General features: G+C 39.3%; 1 protein-coding gene across 2 annotated transcripts in view; it reads left to right on the forward strand.

The window, feature by feature from the left end:
* Positions 1–17,552, forward strand: part of LOC306883040 (THO complex subunit 2-like) — an 82,771-nt gene that overhangs the window by 25,176 nt on the left and 40,043 nt on the right. For both annotated transcript variants that reach the window (XM_079438104.1, XM_079438105.1), the window contains exons 11-16: positions 590–762; positions 4,824–5,019; positions 5,348–5,386; positions 5,811–5,941; positions 9,395–9,496; positions 16,990–17,074. In XM_079438104.1, the coding sequence (XP_079294230.1) occupies positions 590–762; positions 4,824–5,019; positions 5,348–5,386; positions 5,811–5,941; positions 9,395–9,496; positions 16,990–17,074 (726 nt within the window). The remainder of the gene's footprint in view (positions 1–589; positions 763–4,823; positions 5,020–5,347; positions 5,387–5,810; positions 5,942–9,394; positions 9,497–16,989; positions 17,075–17,552) is intronic.

Consider the following 17,552-nt stretch of genomic DNA (forward strand, 5'->3'; position numbering starts at 1 on the left):
AAATAAATGTGTCATGCCTTCATTTGATTATCAGAAAAAATAAAACAAGAATTACTGGACGAATTTTTTTTTTTCAGAATTTGTAGGTCCCTATTGTTCAAAATGTAGAAATTGAGAGTTTTGAACTTTTTATTTTTTCACTGAAATAAATGTTTTTGTTGTTACACAGGGAGTAAAGTACCGAAAACAGGTACCGTTGGTACTGAATTACAGGTACTGGTTCAAATGTGAACGCTACCCATACCCAACCCTAATGACATGGAATGTCAGATTAAGAAAACTAAATTCACAAATTAATCAAAATAGTTGTGAGTTGCAGCCTAGTTTAAACAATATTTTTCTTTTTTTTTCTTTTCCTACCTCTGACTGAATATGAGAATCCATATTTTAGCACTGTTGTTGTTGCTTTGCATTAGTGTGACTTGTAAGCTGTATGAAACGACACAGATGGTGTGCGTGTCATCTGTCTCTGAAGATAAGAATCCCCTCAGACTCCTCAGAAGAAGAGATAATGAACAAGAGCGTGTAATGATGCCGTATGTGGAGGTGTGTCCTCCGCTCCTCTAATCTGTCTCTCCTCTCATGTCAGCCTCCTGATAACCAAAAGCTGGGGCTTCTGGAGGCGCTGCTGAGGATCGGTGACTGGCAGCACGCTCAGAGCATCATGGATCAGATGCCAGCTTTCTACGCCACCTCCCACAAGGCCATCGCCATCGCACTGTGCCAACTGCTCCACCTGATCGTGGAGCCGCTCTACCGCAGGTATGGCGTTCAGACGCGCGCTCTGTCCTGGGCCTGTAACAGTGTTTGGTTTTGGTTCATGTATGTTCACGGTCAACTACTCGGTCAGTGAATCGGTCCTCAGAACAATGCACACCTGACTCCCTCCCTGAATCACTGAGTTTTTTTTTTTTCTTTTTGGGTTATGTTTGATTAGAAATGAACGGGAAACCATTAAAGGACCCTAGAAACACACAGAATGGAGAAAAATGGCAAAATGGTGGTAATTCATACATACACAGCCTCTCTCTCTCTCGTATAAATGAACACTTGAAGAATTACACTTTTCTGAGAATTGAATGTCGATGTGGAGATCGCTAAACTGCAAGCTAACCGGTGTTTTCAGAAAGCAAGCGCACTTATCCGCAGTGGAGAGAGCGTGCATGCACAGGGTTGCCAGGTTGACAAAGATAAGTAACACACTTTGCAGATTTTTCCGTGTTGCGCAAGTGGGCAGCTCTGTTTCGGGGATTATGTTTCTTTATATCAGGCAACCCTGGTTGTTTTCCTCTGCGGCCAGATTAAACCTTGTTGTAGCCTATAATGCTGTATTCATCATTTTTTGGAAACCTCACACTTTTCTACTCCGTTTTAAACTGTGTTCTTGTATTCAAATTAACCCCCTGGGGTCTGAGGGTGTTTTGGGGGCCTGGAGAAGTTTTGACATGCCCTGACATTTGTGCTTTTTTCAGTTGCTTGTAAAAATATAAATGGCTAAAATATAATGTAAACACTGTAAACAGCAAAACTGGGCTACAATATGTTTGCAGCATTTGTGTACATGTTGCTTTCTCAAAAACACAATCGTTTATGCGTGGTTAGTGGAAAAACTAACATTTTGAAGTCACTGAAAAAAGGCCATAACACATACAGAACATTTGTTTACAAGACTTTTAAGAACTGGATCTTGTAGCCTAGAGCTTTTGTTTCAAAATTATGTGAAAATCATTCTGCTTACTCATTCACAGAAAACAATATATTGATTTACATTTTTAAAGACATGTTTTGTGATTGAAAGCCAATATGCAAAGGAGTGGTACTGTCCTTGAATATTAAGTGATTTTCACCTGAGAGACAAAGGGCCCTCCCCTAATGGCCCCATAATGGCCCATCACTGTGACTGTGACTGAGGCAGGTACGAGAGAATGTGAGGAGACTGAAAAAATGGGTTTTTAAAATTATTTGTATTTTATTTACAACACAGTATAATCAAAACATACATAATGAAGGTCAAAGACACATTATTGTGCACACTGATCTAACCACAGAGATGTGAACAGACTTTGACTCGTTCCTGCAACAGATTCTGTTCAACAAGTGAAACAAGTAAATCATACCTGATATATACGTGTTAAGTGTTTCTGCTACTTTCCATGGATTCAAGAAGAAAAAAACAATCAGTAGTCAAGGATTTTGTTTTACCATAGAATATCAGTGTAGTTGAACATCTGATGTTGGTACAGCGCTCTCAGTGGAAAACAGTTTGAAGAGACTGAAAGTCAGCAGGATTAATCTGTGGTGCAGGTATCTGATTCAATAAAATACAAACAACCAAAAAACACATTTGTGAGCATGTTAATATCAAGAGCATATATAGGTTTTGTAGCCATAGACTCAAAAAACAAAGACATTTTATACACTCGTATTACTTTTATTGTTTTATATAGAGCATGAAAGCATCATCGCGCCGTAAAAAAAATGGATTGCCTATCATATTCAAATATATAGTTTGGTAAAAACCCAACTATGATTTTGTAGTCATGTAGCCTAGTATGTATGATTTTATAGTATAGAAGATATGATTCTGCAGCCATAGACTCACACATGCTTTGTACTATAAAAGGATGTACTTTGTACTATAAAAAAGGATTTTATAACTGAGAAACTTATTATTGTTTAGCACGCTATTAAAATCTATTTGTGAACAGAGGATTAATAATAACCGTGGTCTAAACATTCTTAGATGGTAGCATTCATCATGTTGTCGTTTGGGATAAACCCAACTAAACGTGTTCAAGTTTGTCACAATAACTAATGCAAAAAAAGAAACATTACTTACTCATCAGATCAATCTCCTCTTCTGGATGAAATATTATTTCTCTTTTGAGGGAAATCCAGTCTTTACTCAGGGCGGCGTCTTCCAGAAACGAACAGCAGCAGCGATGAACAGTCTCCTGACTCTGTTTATGTTGGGCGTCTCCATGTGCGTGCGGCTCACGTGGTTATTCCCAAAAAAAGCACCAAAACGCGCCGGTGCGTTTGCCGACCCTAGAGGATTAAGCGCGGTCCACTGCTGCACACGTGCCACAATATCGATACAGGGCCAGCTGCATCAATACTCGTATCGTCAAATCTCTGACTATACATTGTCGTACCGGTTTATCGAACACAGCACTAGTACGCAGTTTGTGTCCAGCGGATATTCTCCAAAATGGCGCTACGCTGACACAGAGGAGACGGAATTGTTGAATATAGTCTATTTTTTTTTTTCACCTGAGACCTATATTAAAAGGGGCATAATTGTTCTCCTTTAAATGAGGGTTTTTACAATCATTTTACTGTTTAATTGATTGCCATAGGCATTACCCTTTTCTCTCATATAACAATTTTATTTGAATAGGTCTTAAAAAGCCATCTATTTCATTTTTTTTAATTCTGTGGATACCCTGGACTGTTTTTTTTTTCATCCAGAATTGTTTGCCATTCCATATTATACATTGAATTCCACTTTTATGACTGGACTCCACAACTCTGTCCACATTTTCCACGTCGTTGAAGTCTATGTAAAATGTACTTTAGGATTGTAAGATGTGAATTGGACAATGTTTTCATATGACAAGTTATTCATTTTAAATATTCACATCAGTTTTTTTGCAATTAATAATGGTATTTTTAAAAATATCATAATTGATTATTGTTCATCTAGCACACCGCACATTGTTATAATGGTAGTTTCTTAATAGCCCCTTTTTTTTTTTTTTGCTTGAAAGCTTCATGTCAGAGTTAATGTCTTCACATGTCTTCACATCTCTAGTGTCAGTTGCTTGGAAACAATACGAGAAAGATTTGAGATCCTCACTTTTTGTTCTTATTCTGCATTAGTGTAAAATCTGTAAATTACAGTAGTCAACATTTGAAGTGCATCAAAACCTTTCATCAAAGTTGTCCTAAAACCAAAACAATAACAGATCTAGTCTTAGGACAACTTGGAACTTCTTTGATCCACTTCAGATGTTGACTACTGTAGTTTTTACAGGTCTAGATTTTCTATTGAAAACGTGAGAGTGGGACTAGGGCTGGGCGATATGGCTGAAAACTGTATCACGATATCAGTGTTTCATATCGGTCGATATCGATAATTATTGATATTTTTTTTAAGGCGGTACATCAAGTTCGTGGTATTACCAGTCTTGGCGGGGACGACGGTCTTGCATAATTTGCAGACGACATTTGGTCTGACTACAGTCAGACTTATAATTTCCAAAAAACTGCCATACTGGCGAGCTGACTTTCTCTTTTATTTACAATTTCCTTGCTCGCTGCGGCACTCATTTTCTGCTTATGAAGAGGAATCCAGCAGACCAGCTAATAGGGTCTGGCTGCAGACGTGCACTCTCAGCCGCGCGTGCGCACTTAGACACGAGACAACGATATGGCGCAACCAAACATGATACTGTTACACGATTGGCTGTTAGCGTGTCACTCTCTACGTTGCTAGGTTACCAGAGAGCGAGTGCCTTTGTTAATGCAACCAAACATGCTTCACAGCCTTTGTTTTCTTCCGACGAAGAATAAAAAATATCGAACGTTTTATCGAACACATTTTTTATTGATATCGTTCACGTGTCTATCGCGATACATATCGTTATCGTTTTATCGCCCAGCCCTAAGTGGGACATACACACACCATAAGTCAATCAGGACACAGTCCACATGAGACGTGCTTTGAGCTGTAACTGTAGATCCAGCACTGAGATCGAAGACACGAGGAATTCAGACAGCAGAGCTGTGTGTTGAACTCTTTGGACGTCCTGTATTTTTAGGGCTGCAGTCCCCAAAGGTGCCAAAGGCGGTGTGAAGACTCCTCTGCGGAACAAACAGGCACTGCGGCCGGCCGAAAGTTTTGACCATCTCTCCAGGGACGTCTTCAACATGCTGTGCTACCTGGGCCCTCACCTGTCCCATGACCCCATCCTGTTTGCCAAGGTTGTGCGACTGGGCAAGAGTTTCATGAAAGAGGTGAGGACTGACACTAGAGTTGGCTGATATATTTGAGCGAACCCTTGAGAGGAAGCCTAATAAAATCACTAGCTGTAACACTCAATGCAACACAAGTAACCTACCTGGCTTTCAAAGCAGAATCATGCTTCTCCAATGTCAGTACAGTATTGTCCTTGTGTATTTTTTGGGAGGCAGAGAATGTAATGGTGTGTCCCAGAAGTTGATGAGGTCTATATCAGGGCTGTATTAGCTCTCCGGCTCATTTTAATGTAACCTATGTTAGTTCTATAGTCTGACTTTATTGTTGGTTAGCCTCTATTGATCACCGTCTGTCTCTCTCTTTCAGTACCAAAGTGAAAGCAGGCAAGACACCAAGGACAAAATGGTGAGTCATGGAAAGTCCAGAGTGGGAGTGTAAAGTTGTATGAAGTACAGCACAGCTTTCTGGCTTTTTTTTGTTTGCTAAATTCTAGAAGATCAGCTTTGACTGTAAAGTGTATTTGACATTTTTCTCACCCAATTTAAACTGTTAATATAAACCTAATAGATTCTTCCAAACAAATGATCTGTTAACCATTTTAGTGTTTAACACTAACATTGAACAGCTACTAACTTTATTCTGAGTAATTGTATTTGATTACCGGATGTTCCTGTATTGGCCAAATGAGGTTTCTTGGGATTTAAAGCTATAAATCTTTTTCCAGCGATTGGAGCATTTTGTATCTAGATGACAATGACAGGCGCTTGATAGTGCAGCTGTGTTTGTCTGGATGTATATGAAGTGCTGCATGTGTCTGTGTCTCTGGCAGGACTCTCTGCTGAGCTGTTTTCTCAGTATTGCTGATCAGGTGTTGTTACCGTCTCTCTCGCTCATGGAGTGCAACGCCTGCATGTCCGAGGAGATCTGGGGCTTCTTTAAACTCTTCCCCTACCAGCACAGGTACCGTCAGCTCATCACTTTGTCTTAACCTATAGGGCTTTCTGTTCTGCTCAGTATATGAGCAAAAATAATTTATATGGGGGGGGGGGGGGGGGGGTTAAATGTTGCAGATGAAAAGAACGATTGGATAGGGGATACGATTGGATCCCCTAAAGGACAACATTCGGTGTAAGAGTAAAGAAACGACATAATTTATAACACGTTTATTTGATTCACAGCTGCTACATATAGTGTTTTGACCTCGACAACCCAACTAGGCTAGCCTACATTTTACCGCAAACTTGCGACTAGTTAACTTTCTAAAGAAGGCGCAATCGCGTTTGCTAAGGGTCGGGACTTACAGTAACATCAACACACTGAAACTATTGTATTCAGAATATAAAATATTTTATAGCACTTTTTAATCTGTGATTGTGTGTTAAAATAAATAAAATATTAAATGAATTTCAGTCAGGCTTTAGATCAGGTCATAGTACTATTACAGCAGCTATGCTGGTTACAAATGATATTGTTAAATATCTAGATAGTAAACAACATTGTGCAGCATTATTTGTAGATCTTTCTAAAGCATTTGACTCTGTAGATCATAAACTTTTATTACAGAGATTAAGTTGTATAGGTTTTAGTGAAATGACTCTAAATTGGTTCAATAATTATCTAACAGAAAGATCTCAATGTGTCTCAGTCGAAAACTTTATTTCAAATGAATTAAAAATAATAAAAGGTGTTCCACAGGGTTCGATTTTAGCCCCAGTTTTATTTTCTATTTATATTAATGACATTGGTTGTGGGATAACCTCAGCTAGAATTCATTTATATGCTGATGACACAATTATATATACAGTAGCACATTCGGTGAATCAAGCCATTGAGCTCTTGCAAGAATCTTTTCAGTTATTGCAATTATCATTATCCAACTTAAAACTGGTTTTAAACTCAAAGAAAACAAAATACATGCTTTTCACTCGTCGCACTGAAACAGTTCGTCCTATTTTAACTTTACTAGGAGAATCTATTGAAAGAGTAAATTGTTATAAATACTTGGGTATATGGTTGGATGACAAACTAGGATTTCAGATACATATCGAAAAACTTTTAAAAAAGCTTAGATTAAAGTTGGGTTTTCTTTTTCGTTTAAAGAAATGTTTTCCTTTTAAAGCAAGAAAGAGAATTATACAGAGTTGTTTCCTTTCAGTATTAGATTATGGTGATGTGATCTATATGCATGCAAGTTTATCTTCACTTAAAAAGTTGGACTATGTATATCATGCTGCTTTACGTTTTGTGACGAGTGCCTCTTCACGCACCCATCATTGTATATTGTATGAACTGGTGGGATGGTCCTCTTTGTTTCAAAGAAGGAAAGTGCACATGTTGCTGTTTATTGTCAAGGCATTGTTGGGGAAATTACCTACTTATATTTGCAGTCTTTTATCTTTTTACACTTGTAACTACAGTACTAGATCCTCTGCTAAACTTCTTTTAAATGTTCCAAGAGTACATTCTGAGTTAGGCAAAACTGCCTTCTCTTATTTTGCTCCTTCATTATGGAACGAGCTGCAGAGTATTATTATGCTGGAATCACTTCCCTCTGTAAATATTTTAAAAAACCTTTTATGGTCTACTCTGAAGGAAACATGTACTTGCTATAAGTAAATTACATATTTGTAATCAGCTGGATATAGGGCAAATGATTTTGTTTGTTTTATGTTTTTGAAATTGTTTTATTGTGAAACTTTTTGTGTTGCCATTTTTGGCCAGGACTCCCTGGAAGAAGAGATTTTGTATCTCAATGGGACTTTCCTGGTAAAATAAAGGTAAAATAAATAAAAAAAATAAAAAAAAAAGTGTTCACGAGATACCAACCTTTCGCCAGCCGTCTTCTCTCCACAGATGATCCAGACAGATGTGGTGTGCACGGAGGGGAGGGGCTGTGTGCGTGTGTGTGTGTGTGAGGGAGGGACGCGTGAGTGACAGAGAGATGAAGAGAGAGCAGGGAAAGGAAATGCAGTTGAACGAATTCGCTGCGTGTTTTAAATAGCGTACAAAAGAATAACGAAACGCAATATGTGACGGTCGGTATTGATTTTTTTTTTTTTTGGTCGGTGTTTAATCTGTGGCGGTCGGAATTTAATCTGTGGCGCACCGCCACAGATTCGTCTATGTGTGGGAAACACTGAATTAGAATAAGTGTCTGTGCTCCGTAAAAATACTAACATTTGTTTTTCTGGGGATTAAGTTTACATGCGCAAAAAGCAACAAAACAGGATTCACTTGGTCATCATAGCTATCACATCACGCACCTGCAGCGCTTCTGCGAGCGGAGAAAAACATCATAAAGCTAGTCTCTCTCTCTCTCTCTCTCTCTCTCTCTCTCTCTCTCTCTCTCTCTCTCTCTCTCTTCATTATCATTATAAAAAACAATCAGTCAAACATATGGAAAAAAAACACTGCTCAGTTTAAATATGTAGTAAAATCTGTGCCGCCGTGAAGTTATGCAAAACATTGTTTTACGTGGATATTGGAACGCGAGGGAAGTAGGCCTACATAAAAGGTAAATAATAGGCTATTTGGGCATTCAAATACATCGCAAATATGGAAACGTGATTTTGTCGATCGAGAGACCCAACGTTGGTTTCGGTTTCGTTTTAGCCTAAATGAGTTCGTTTTGGTTTGTCGTTTATATAGCTATAGCTTCTTACATTAGTGCCAAGGCTGTTGTGTTTTTTTTGGTAAATGTCAAAGTTTGTTGTTTTGTTTACACTTTTTATGGGTTTCAAATTTATTAAGTGGCCTCGGCCTATGATGCATATATTGGCTGCAAAGGAGAAGATATTATGAAGAATGTGGACAACCAAACTGTTTTGTGCCCATTGACTTCCTTAGTACTTAGATATAGTACATTTTGTTTGGTTAGACACATTCTTCAAAATATCTTTCATGTTCAGCAGAAGAAAGAAACTCATACATCTGTATTCCATCATTGTAATTTTTTGGGTGAATTATTGCTTTATGTGCTGCAGATGTGGGTTTACCCAGAAGGTCTGCATGCGGGTCTGTACTTCACACTGCGTTGTGTCCAAGGACAGTGTACAAAAATTCATAACCTGGTAAAAGAATTGAAATGTGGACAATACTTCTGGACTGGTTTTTGTTTGAATGAAGTCAAAGGAGGCTTTCAGCCTGTTGGATCTGATGGTAACTGTCAAATGTGATTGGGGATGTGTAACATTATGGGCAGTTTTATCATGGGAGTTATATCAAATGATTGTTGTGTGTGTTCATATACCAGCTGAAGAATATGAGGCTGTTTTTACTGCTGCACTGTGTACTGCATGCCTATTCCCTCATGATATTCCCTCTTATACATATCTAAGCGCTGTCAGAATGCCCTGATGAACATGATGTATATTTTCATTACCTTACACCCCGATCTCTGTGTTGTGTAATTAGGTATCGCCTCTATGGGCAGTGGAAGAATGAGACGTATGGCAATCATCCACTCCTGGTGAAGATCAAGGCTCAGACGGTAGACAGAGCCAAATACATCATGAAGTAAGTTTACCTTCTCTCTGAATCTAGTTCAGTTCTTCTGAGCTACTTAAATATGCTGGCCTGTAGTAAGAAGTGCTCCTAGTTTCTAGTGGATTGTCATGATTAATTCTGAATTCAGTCTTCATTACCTGGACTTTTGTGTTTGAACATGCCACTGTGGCAAAAGCAGGAGGTCTTTGTCAAGTAAAAGACACAGGTAAAGCGTGATTTCTATAGTTTTTCAGTCACCTACAGAACCGTTGAAAAGTTTATTTTTTTCTTTTTTTACATATAAATGCCAATAACTACTAAAACGTTCATATAAATGCTGTTCTTTTGAACTTTATCAATTAAAATCCTGACAAAAAATGTGCGAGACAGGGCTCCAGACTGCTCCAGGGCTCCAGACTATATTTATTTGTGAGTGAACTTTTGCTGAGGTCGCCACTGGCAGCAAATCAGCATATTAGAATGATTTCTAAGAAGATCGTGTGATACTGAAGACTGGAGAAATGATGCTGAAGATTCAGCTTTTAGTAATATTTCACAATACTTCTTTTTGACTCTTTCTACGAATAAACCTGTAAGAGTAGTGTACTGTAGTGTAGGTAGTGTTCCATTTATTTCCTCCATATTGAATTGTTTGAGGAGTGGATCCAAAGCCTTGAGCAAAAAAAGTATTTTAGTATAAGAAGTATTTAGTTTTATAAACAGTCAAAGGTACAAGACACTTTGTAGCTCATTCCTTGAAGCACTGCAAATGTAATTGGAACAATTTTTTATGCATTTTATTATCATTATTTCTTAGACTCTAATGCTAAAATATCCTTCATTAAAGGTTAATTTACTCACAAATGCTGTTCTGAACCTAAATGTATTTATTTCTTTGGAACACAAAAGAAATGCTGCACAAAATCTGTCTGCTGCTTGTTTCCATGCAAAGGAACTGCATAGAGACTATGGATGTCAAACCCCAAAATGATGAAAAAGCCACATAAAATACTCCATAACTCATATGCGGTTGTAACACAGTTCGTTGCTATGGGAAGGAGGCGGCGGGAACCGGCGACCATTCGAACAAGTTTAATAAAATAAACCCAAAAGTCATGCGGCTGTCCCTCGCGGATGACCACCACGCACTAAATAAAGTCCAGGCCTGGTCATCTCTCGTCTTCCGCTGTCGTCACTCCTCCTTTTATCCTTCCGGAGCTCCTCCGTGGGACTCGAGACCGCTCCGCCCCACTCACTACAGCTGGATTTTAAGTTTCCTGATGACTTGATGTGATCAAATAAAAGTTTGTCGCTCACTGAAAATCTTGCCCCTTCTGCTGTCCATTATATTAAAAATAGCATCCGTTTCTCCTTTTGTGTTCTAAAAAAGAAAGTCATACAGGTTTCGAAGGTGAGGAAATAATCTCAATGTTCAACTATTTATCTAACAAACCTAGCTTAACATTACATAGCTAACGTCTAGATCCTCACTGCTGAGGAAATTGGTGCAATCCTTGTTTCTATGGTAACGGCTCCTCACAGAATTATGGGTAGTGTAGTTTGATTTCTTCAGGTGAAGATTGTTTTAATGTTTTAATTTAAGGTATGAAATCTGATTTATATTCTTGATTTTGATAGGAACATAAGCATCCACTTAAATGATCTCTGAGGTCGTTCCATTGTGTTTTTCCTCTGCAGTTTCTTAACTCCAACCATTGCACTTAGACAATGTGTAAATTTAGGATGTTGTTATACCAGTGCAGCTTTAAATGCAGTTCTCTTTGAACAAGGTTTATGTTGCCCTGCGTTTGGGTGTGTGTTCAGGTCCATGTGCATATAGATGAGCGCTTTGAAAGGGCTTGCAGAATTGCTGCATCAGATTCTTTGCTTTCTTTTCAAGTGTGTTGAATAAATGATGATATTTTGGCAGATAATTGGATGGAGAGGGAGCGAGCGGAGAATGAGCTGAGGCTAAACGCGTCAAAAGTGTTCAAGGAGAAAGAGAGGGAAGATCAAGGTCACCTGTCAAACGGGCCGAGTCGAGCCCTTGTTTGTGTCACACTGCTCTCGACCGTTAAGCCTCTCTCGTTGGATGCTGTTTGTAGCTTGTGCAGGTAGTTTTGTGTTTTTCAAATGTTAAATTGATAAATGAATATGACTGGACTAAGGTTAGATTTTACAAGGGACGCCTGCATCCAGCATTTCATTGTTGTTCTTTAAACATAAATATTATTTGATTTTACATTTACATGTTTGTTTACTTTTCGTCACTCTTATTTTTATGGTTTGCCTTCATTTTTCCTAGTTAGTAGTTTGCTTTTAATGGATGTTGTAGCCTAAGGCTGCAGAAATCTGAAGGACATCACGTCGAGGACAGAGAGGAGCTAGTATGATTGGGGTTGTGTGAAATAAATAAATATTTGTTGAGCTCAATGTGAGGATGCAGCCTTGAATGTGAAAGCTTGCTACAAAAGAAGCCCTATTTGGTCAGATTTAGTAACAAAATTGTGCCATATTTATCCTAAACATGTTTTAAAAAATGTCAAGCATCTGATATATTATTTTGAAGTTTAAATCGAAATGAACCATTAAATCCAAACCATTACATTTATTATTCACAATTGGATGATCTTCCGAAGTATTTTTATTTTTATTTATATATGAAAAAATGAATAATTAAATGTAAACATGAAGTTTAACATGAACCTTAAATGTTTTAATTGAAAGCATTAACAATACAGTTCTAAACAAGTGAAATTGAAATGCTTTATTTTGCTGTATTTAAGCAGTTTTTGCTCAGTTTGACCCATTTGTTGCATGCATTATTTTGCATTCGGTAGCTGTACGTGACTGTGTGTGTGCTGTGAGGCGAGCTGTCAGACATTAGCGGAGTGTGTGAGTTGTAGGGAGGTGCAGGTGGTGTGTTGGACTGCAGTGCTGCTGCGGAGGATCTGTCAGCACTGAGGCAGAAACACGGAGGAGTAGCGCTTCATTCAGCAGTGCGACCGGAGGAGGTGAAGAGGCGCACACACACTCTCCCAAATCCATCTCCGTGCACTGCATTGAGGGGTTTTTCTCTTTTTCTGAGCATCTCTGCTGTTTACGGATGACGAATGTGAATGCAGTCTATACGGGAGAGCGCATTCACACTAATGCACAGATGTGTTTTGACGTGAAGTCACCTTTATTTATATAGCGCTTTTAACAATGCAAATTGTCAAAGCAACTGCACAATATCAAAATAGGAAAATAGTGTCTCAATGTAAAATGACAAGATTAAACACTCAATTTTCAGTTAAAGGCATTTCATTATTGAATTCAGTGATGTCATCGTCCAGCTCAGTTCAGTTTAAATAGTGTCTGTGCAATCAGGTCGACGATATCGCTGGAAATGAAGTGTGCCCAACTGAGCAAGCCAGAGGCGACAGCGGCAAGGAACCAGAACTCCATCGGTGACAGAATGGAGAAAAAAAATCTTTGGAGAAACCAGGCTCAGTCGGGGGGCCAGTTCTCCTCTGACCAGACGAACCAGCAGTTTGTTCCAACTGCAGCAAAGTCAGATTGTAAGGGCTCAACTGGTTCCAAGTGGTCTTTGGATGTTCCGGGTGTCCTGTCTGTTTAATCCTTTAAGACATGACTGACTTTTAGATTAATTTATTTCATATAACCACTGCATAAATATGCGTACGGCCCCATGCCACGAGTGCCCTCCAGAGTGAACACACAAAGCATATATGAGCATTTGAAAGCAGCCGTCTGTGAGTTTTGCCTATCTAATAAACTATCTAATTGCATTCCAGACACCGTTGATGTCTTTTGTAGAGGATTTGGAAGAAAAAACGCTGATATACTGGTAAAATCGCACATTGTAGGCGCTGTAACATTGAGCAAATTAAGCCTGTGATTGTCCTTGTAGTTTTCTTCAACATTTCGAACTTAATGTAATATTAGATACTTGTTCAAGGGTTTTGTGTGTAATTGGCAGCAACTATAATACTGCTGCCTCTAGTGCATGAAAGTTTTCCATAAATTCTGAGCTTAGTTTTTACCGCATTTGCAGAATCGTTTAAGAGAGAATTGTGATGCATCAAATCTGTTTTCCTCCCACCCCTAATTTTTTAACATCTCTTTCATGACATATTTGAAAGTGTGTTTTATGAAAATGTTCGATACGTACTAGTGAGATGGCTGACATGCTGTTGTTCATGTGAGCTTTATAAGACTTCTGGGCATCAGAAGATGTCATTAGAGCTAGTTCATTGTGCTCTGAAGGTTAAGCAAACCAATTAGGCCACCTGATGTGACGTGGGGAATGCTCAGGAACACACACACACACACACACACACACACAGGGCTCGCTTATTAAGACCAATGACACCGTAATGGCTTAGCAGTCAGCAGCTCCTGTCGGCTCACCAGTTTGAATGGAAACTCCACAATGCCAACACTGGCTCTGTGCCCCCCTCCAGTGTGTGTGTGTTTTTTTTCCCCAGCTACTTTATTAATTGACTTTTTAATTGGCCCTTTTGTGCCACACTTCAGACAAAGCAGCTCTGCTAGTCTGCAGGAAAACACAGCCCCCCACGCTCACAATTAACAGCGTTATAAAGAACAGCCCGAGAGGCGCTGTGCTTCACGTGACAGTCCATCATGCGCCTGCTGGCATGTGAGATAAGAACTCAGAGCAGAGGCGTGAAGACTCATAAAACACGAGCGAGACTGTCCATAGACAGCCGTCCACTCTCACCGATAGAGGAGACACCTGTCTGTCATGCCGCGGTTCCTGCAAAAATCCAGTATTCACAACACTGGAAAGCCATGTTAACAAGAAGTCGACAATGAGTTTGTCATTGGATATTTGATACTTAAACCATTTAAACAATGTTTCCAACAAAAATAACTGACACTTAACATTGCTACATGAATACGACATGATCATGTGACTTCAACAGCACCACCATTAAGCTTCCGTCAACTCTTCTGCCAATTTGAAATGTTTGAGTTGACTGGACTCAATGAGGCTTTGAATGCTAACTAGCAGATGAGTTTACCTGTTTGATGACGTTTAATGTCCCTGACAACCTCCGTAAGCCCTTGTCAGCAACCACCTTTTCAAGAAAATCAAAAGCTTTGAAAAGATATCACTGTCACTTATCAAAATACTCTTCAAGAACACCACTAAGGTGTGGTTTTCTGTAACAGTAGCAGGACTGGCCACATGACCAATGACCCAAATCCTATTGGTTGACAATAGCCAATTTTCTTTGCACTGTGGTGGAAAAGTGATTAGATCAGCTCTGTTTGTGTCAGTCTTTAGTCAAGTCACCTTTATTTATATAGCGCTTTTAACAATGTAAATTGTGTCAAAGAAACTGCACAATATCAAAAAAGGAAAATAGTGTCTATAATGTAAAATGAAAAGATTAAAAAAAAGATTTTCAGTTAAAGGCATTTCATTATTGAATTCAGTGATGTCATCGTCCAGCTCAGTTCAGTTTAAATACTGTCTTTGTAATCAGGTCGACGATATCGCTGGAAATGAAGTGTCCCCAATTGAGCAAGTCAGAGGCAACAGCGGCAAGGAACCAAAACTCCATCGGTGACAGAATGGAGAAAAAACCTTGGGTGAAACCAGGCTCAGTCGGGGGGCCAGTTCTCCTCTGGACAAAATTTATTGGTGCAATAACAGCCATTCATTCAATTAAAATTTATCGTACCAATTTCAGCAACGGATATTCATCTTGGTGTGAGCTGGCCTTCAGGCGGGGCCAATTAGAGACAATTAAATATCATTCGCATTTTTTGTTTTATACATGCGTAAGCATTAAAGGGGTCATCAGATGCCCATTTTCCACAAGTTAATATGATTCTTTAGGGTCTTCGTGAAAAGTCTGTAACAACATACTTTGGTTAATTTCTCAATGGTAGTGTGAAAAACACCCTTTTTACCCTGTCAAAATCAGCTGTGTTCACAGCGAGCCGTTTAGGTGCATGTCTCTTTAAATGGTAATGAGCTCTGCTGACCCCGCCCGTCTCTTCTATGGGGTGACGAGCCGTTCCCCTGAAGGCTGATTTATACTCAATGCGTTCGCTTGGGTGTGCGTGGCAAATATGATGTCATTGCGGTGTTGGCAGAAGTTCGTTTTGAATGCACGAGACCTCATTTCGCGTGGTGGTGTGCACGCATTTTTTGTAACTTTCCACGCAGCGCCACTTCCGAAGATGCACAACTTCAGGGCGACTCTAGCCGGACATGCACGTTTGTGCCGGCATTTGTGTGAAACAGAAGCCTTTTGATGTGAAGTTCAAACTCCACCAGGTGCTTTTTGACGCTTTGAGGGAAAACAATGCATAGTTTTTTTTTTTTGCATAGTTTGTCCAAGGCTTTTTAATTGAAGTATATTTTTATTTTTCATCAAAGAAAACTTCATAATCACCATGGCACTCTTGTAAATTAAAAAGCCTTTATTATCAGATGGCTACATCCAAGAAATCTAAAAACTAAGACTCACTTCTTATGTAGGTGAAACTGGATCACGAATGATTCGCACGAATATAGAGAAATTTAGGTAGATCGGGCGCATTCCCTTCAGAAACAAACGTAATCCACTGCGTCTTCAGATGTCGGGAGTAAATGATGACTGCTATGTTCATTATTACATCCAACAACAAAACACCTAAATCGCTCAGGAGACATTCTTGTCTACTCCTGCTCCAGCGTCAAAACAATTTGAGGACTGTTCACAGCTCACTTGGGGCAGGGCTAAGTTAAAACGCTAGTGTCAATCAACAATCATGGGAGGGGACTGGGTCTATGTGATGCCACACAGACAGGCATCTGAAAACGGTTTGATTTGAGAAAGGGGTTATTTATGGGGATTAAAAAAAAAAAAGAAGCACCGGATGGATTTTTATCATAATAGGGTGGTTGTGTACACACTGCCAACACACATTTCAGTTCAAACAACATGTAAAAGTGAATTTTGCATCTGGTGACCCCTTTAAAAATGGTTAAAACTGAACACCTCAGATCTGAGATCAGTTAAATCACACTCAAGCGGTGAACCATGGCAATGTTGAAATGTTTCAGAAAACAAAGTTCAAAGCAGTATGACCTAACAAAGCCTTGTTTGCTGAAATCATGTGACTTGGCAAGTTTGCGCCGAACCGCTGATTCGGAACAAGATTCATAAAGGTTTAAAAGCTTCATGCACTGCCATTGGTAATACATGTATTAATGACTTCTGTAGAGATATTGATTTTCCTTAGTTATTTGAAAAATATGCACAATCCTTTTACGAAGATATTATCTTTTTGCTCTTTTAGCACCAACACACTTTTTTTGTGCAAGTGGCCATGATTATTGGCATATGCCAGCCAAATATTGTCTGTAGTAGTAAGTATAGCCAATTTACAGGCCTGTTGTAGTCACTGGTGAGTGTAAGTGTTAATAATTGTCCATTTTGGTGTGTCTGAGCCACTTTTTCTGGTTTTCACCTTCTCTGTGGCTTTTTTTCCACCAGGCGACTGACTAAGGAGAACGTGAAGCCCTCAGGAAGGCAGATCGGAAAGTTAAGCCACAGTAACCCCACCATTCTCTTTGATTATGTGAGTATTTTATTGCTTGTGACGGCCATAATGGTCCGCTAGACTAATGACATGCTTTTACAGGGCTACTTTATAATCTGCAGTGTGCCATCAATTTTCATTACTCTGGAGATTAAAAAGCACGTATATAAGCTCAGAGCAGTGGCCTAATGCCCAACATCAGAACGAGAGCATGAACACGAGGCTAAATTTAGGCTGTATTAGTCAGCGGGCTAACGGTAATCGCATTCATCTCCATCGAATGTAAGAAATTCATGACTGGGCCGACCACGGCTGACAGATCTTCATGTGTGCCAGAAAGTTTTCATCAGGATGCTTCTTTCTGCTGGGTTGGTTCTGAAGAAGTGGAGCGGAGGCTGTCACCATTCATGCTGTGCACGTCTTCAGCGATGAGAGGCTCCGAGTTTTGCTCTCGTGTGCCGAGAAGAAAAGACTTGGAAGTGGCTGACGTTGGCAAGGCTTTGAATTCATTAGCATT

The sequence above is a fragment of the Barbus barbus genome (genome assembly GCF_936440315.1).
Source record: "Barbus barbus genome assembly, chromosome: 17".
Classification (NCBI taxonomy): domain Eukaryota; kingdom Metazoa; phylum Chordata; class Actinopteri; order Cypriniformes; family Cyprinidae; genus Barbus; species Barbus barbus.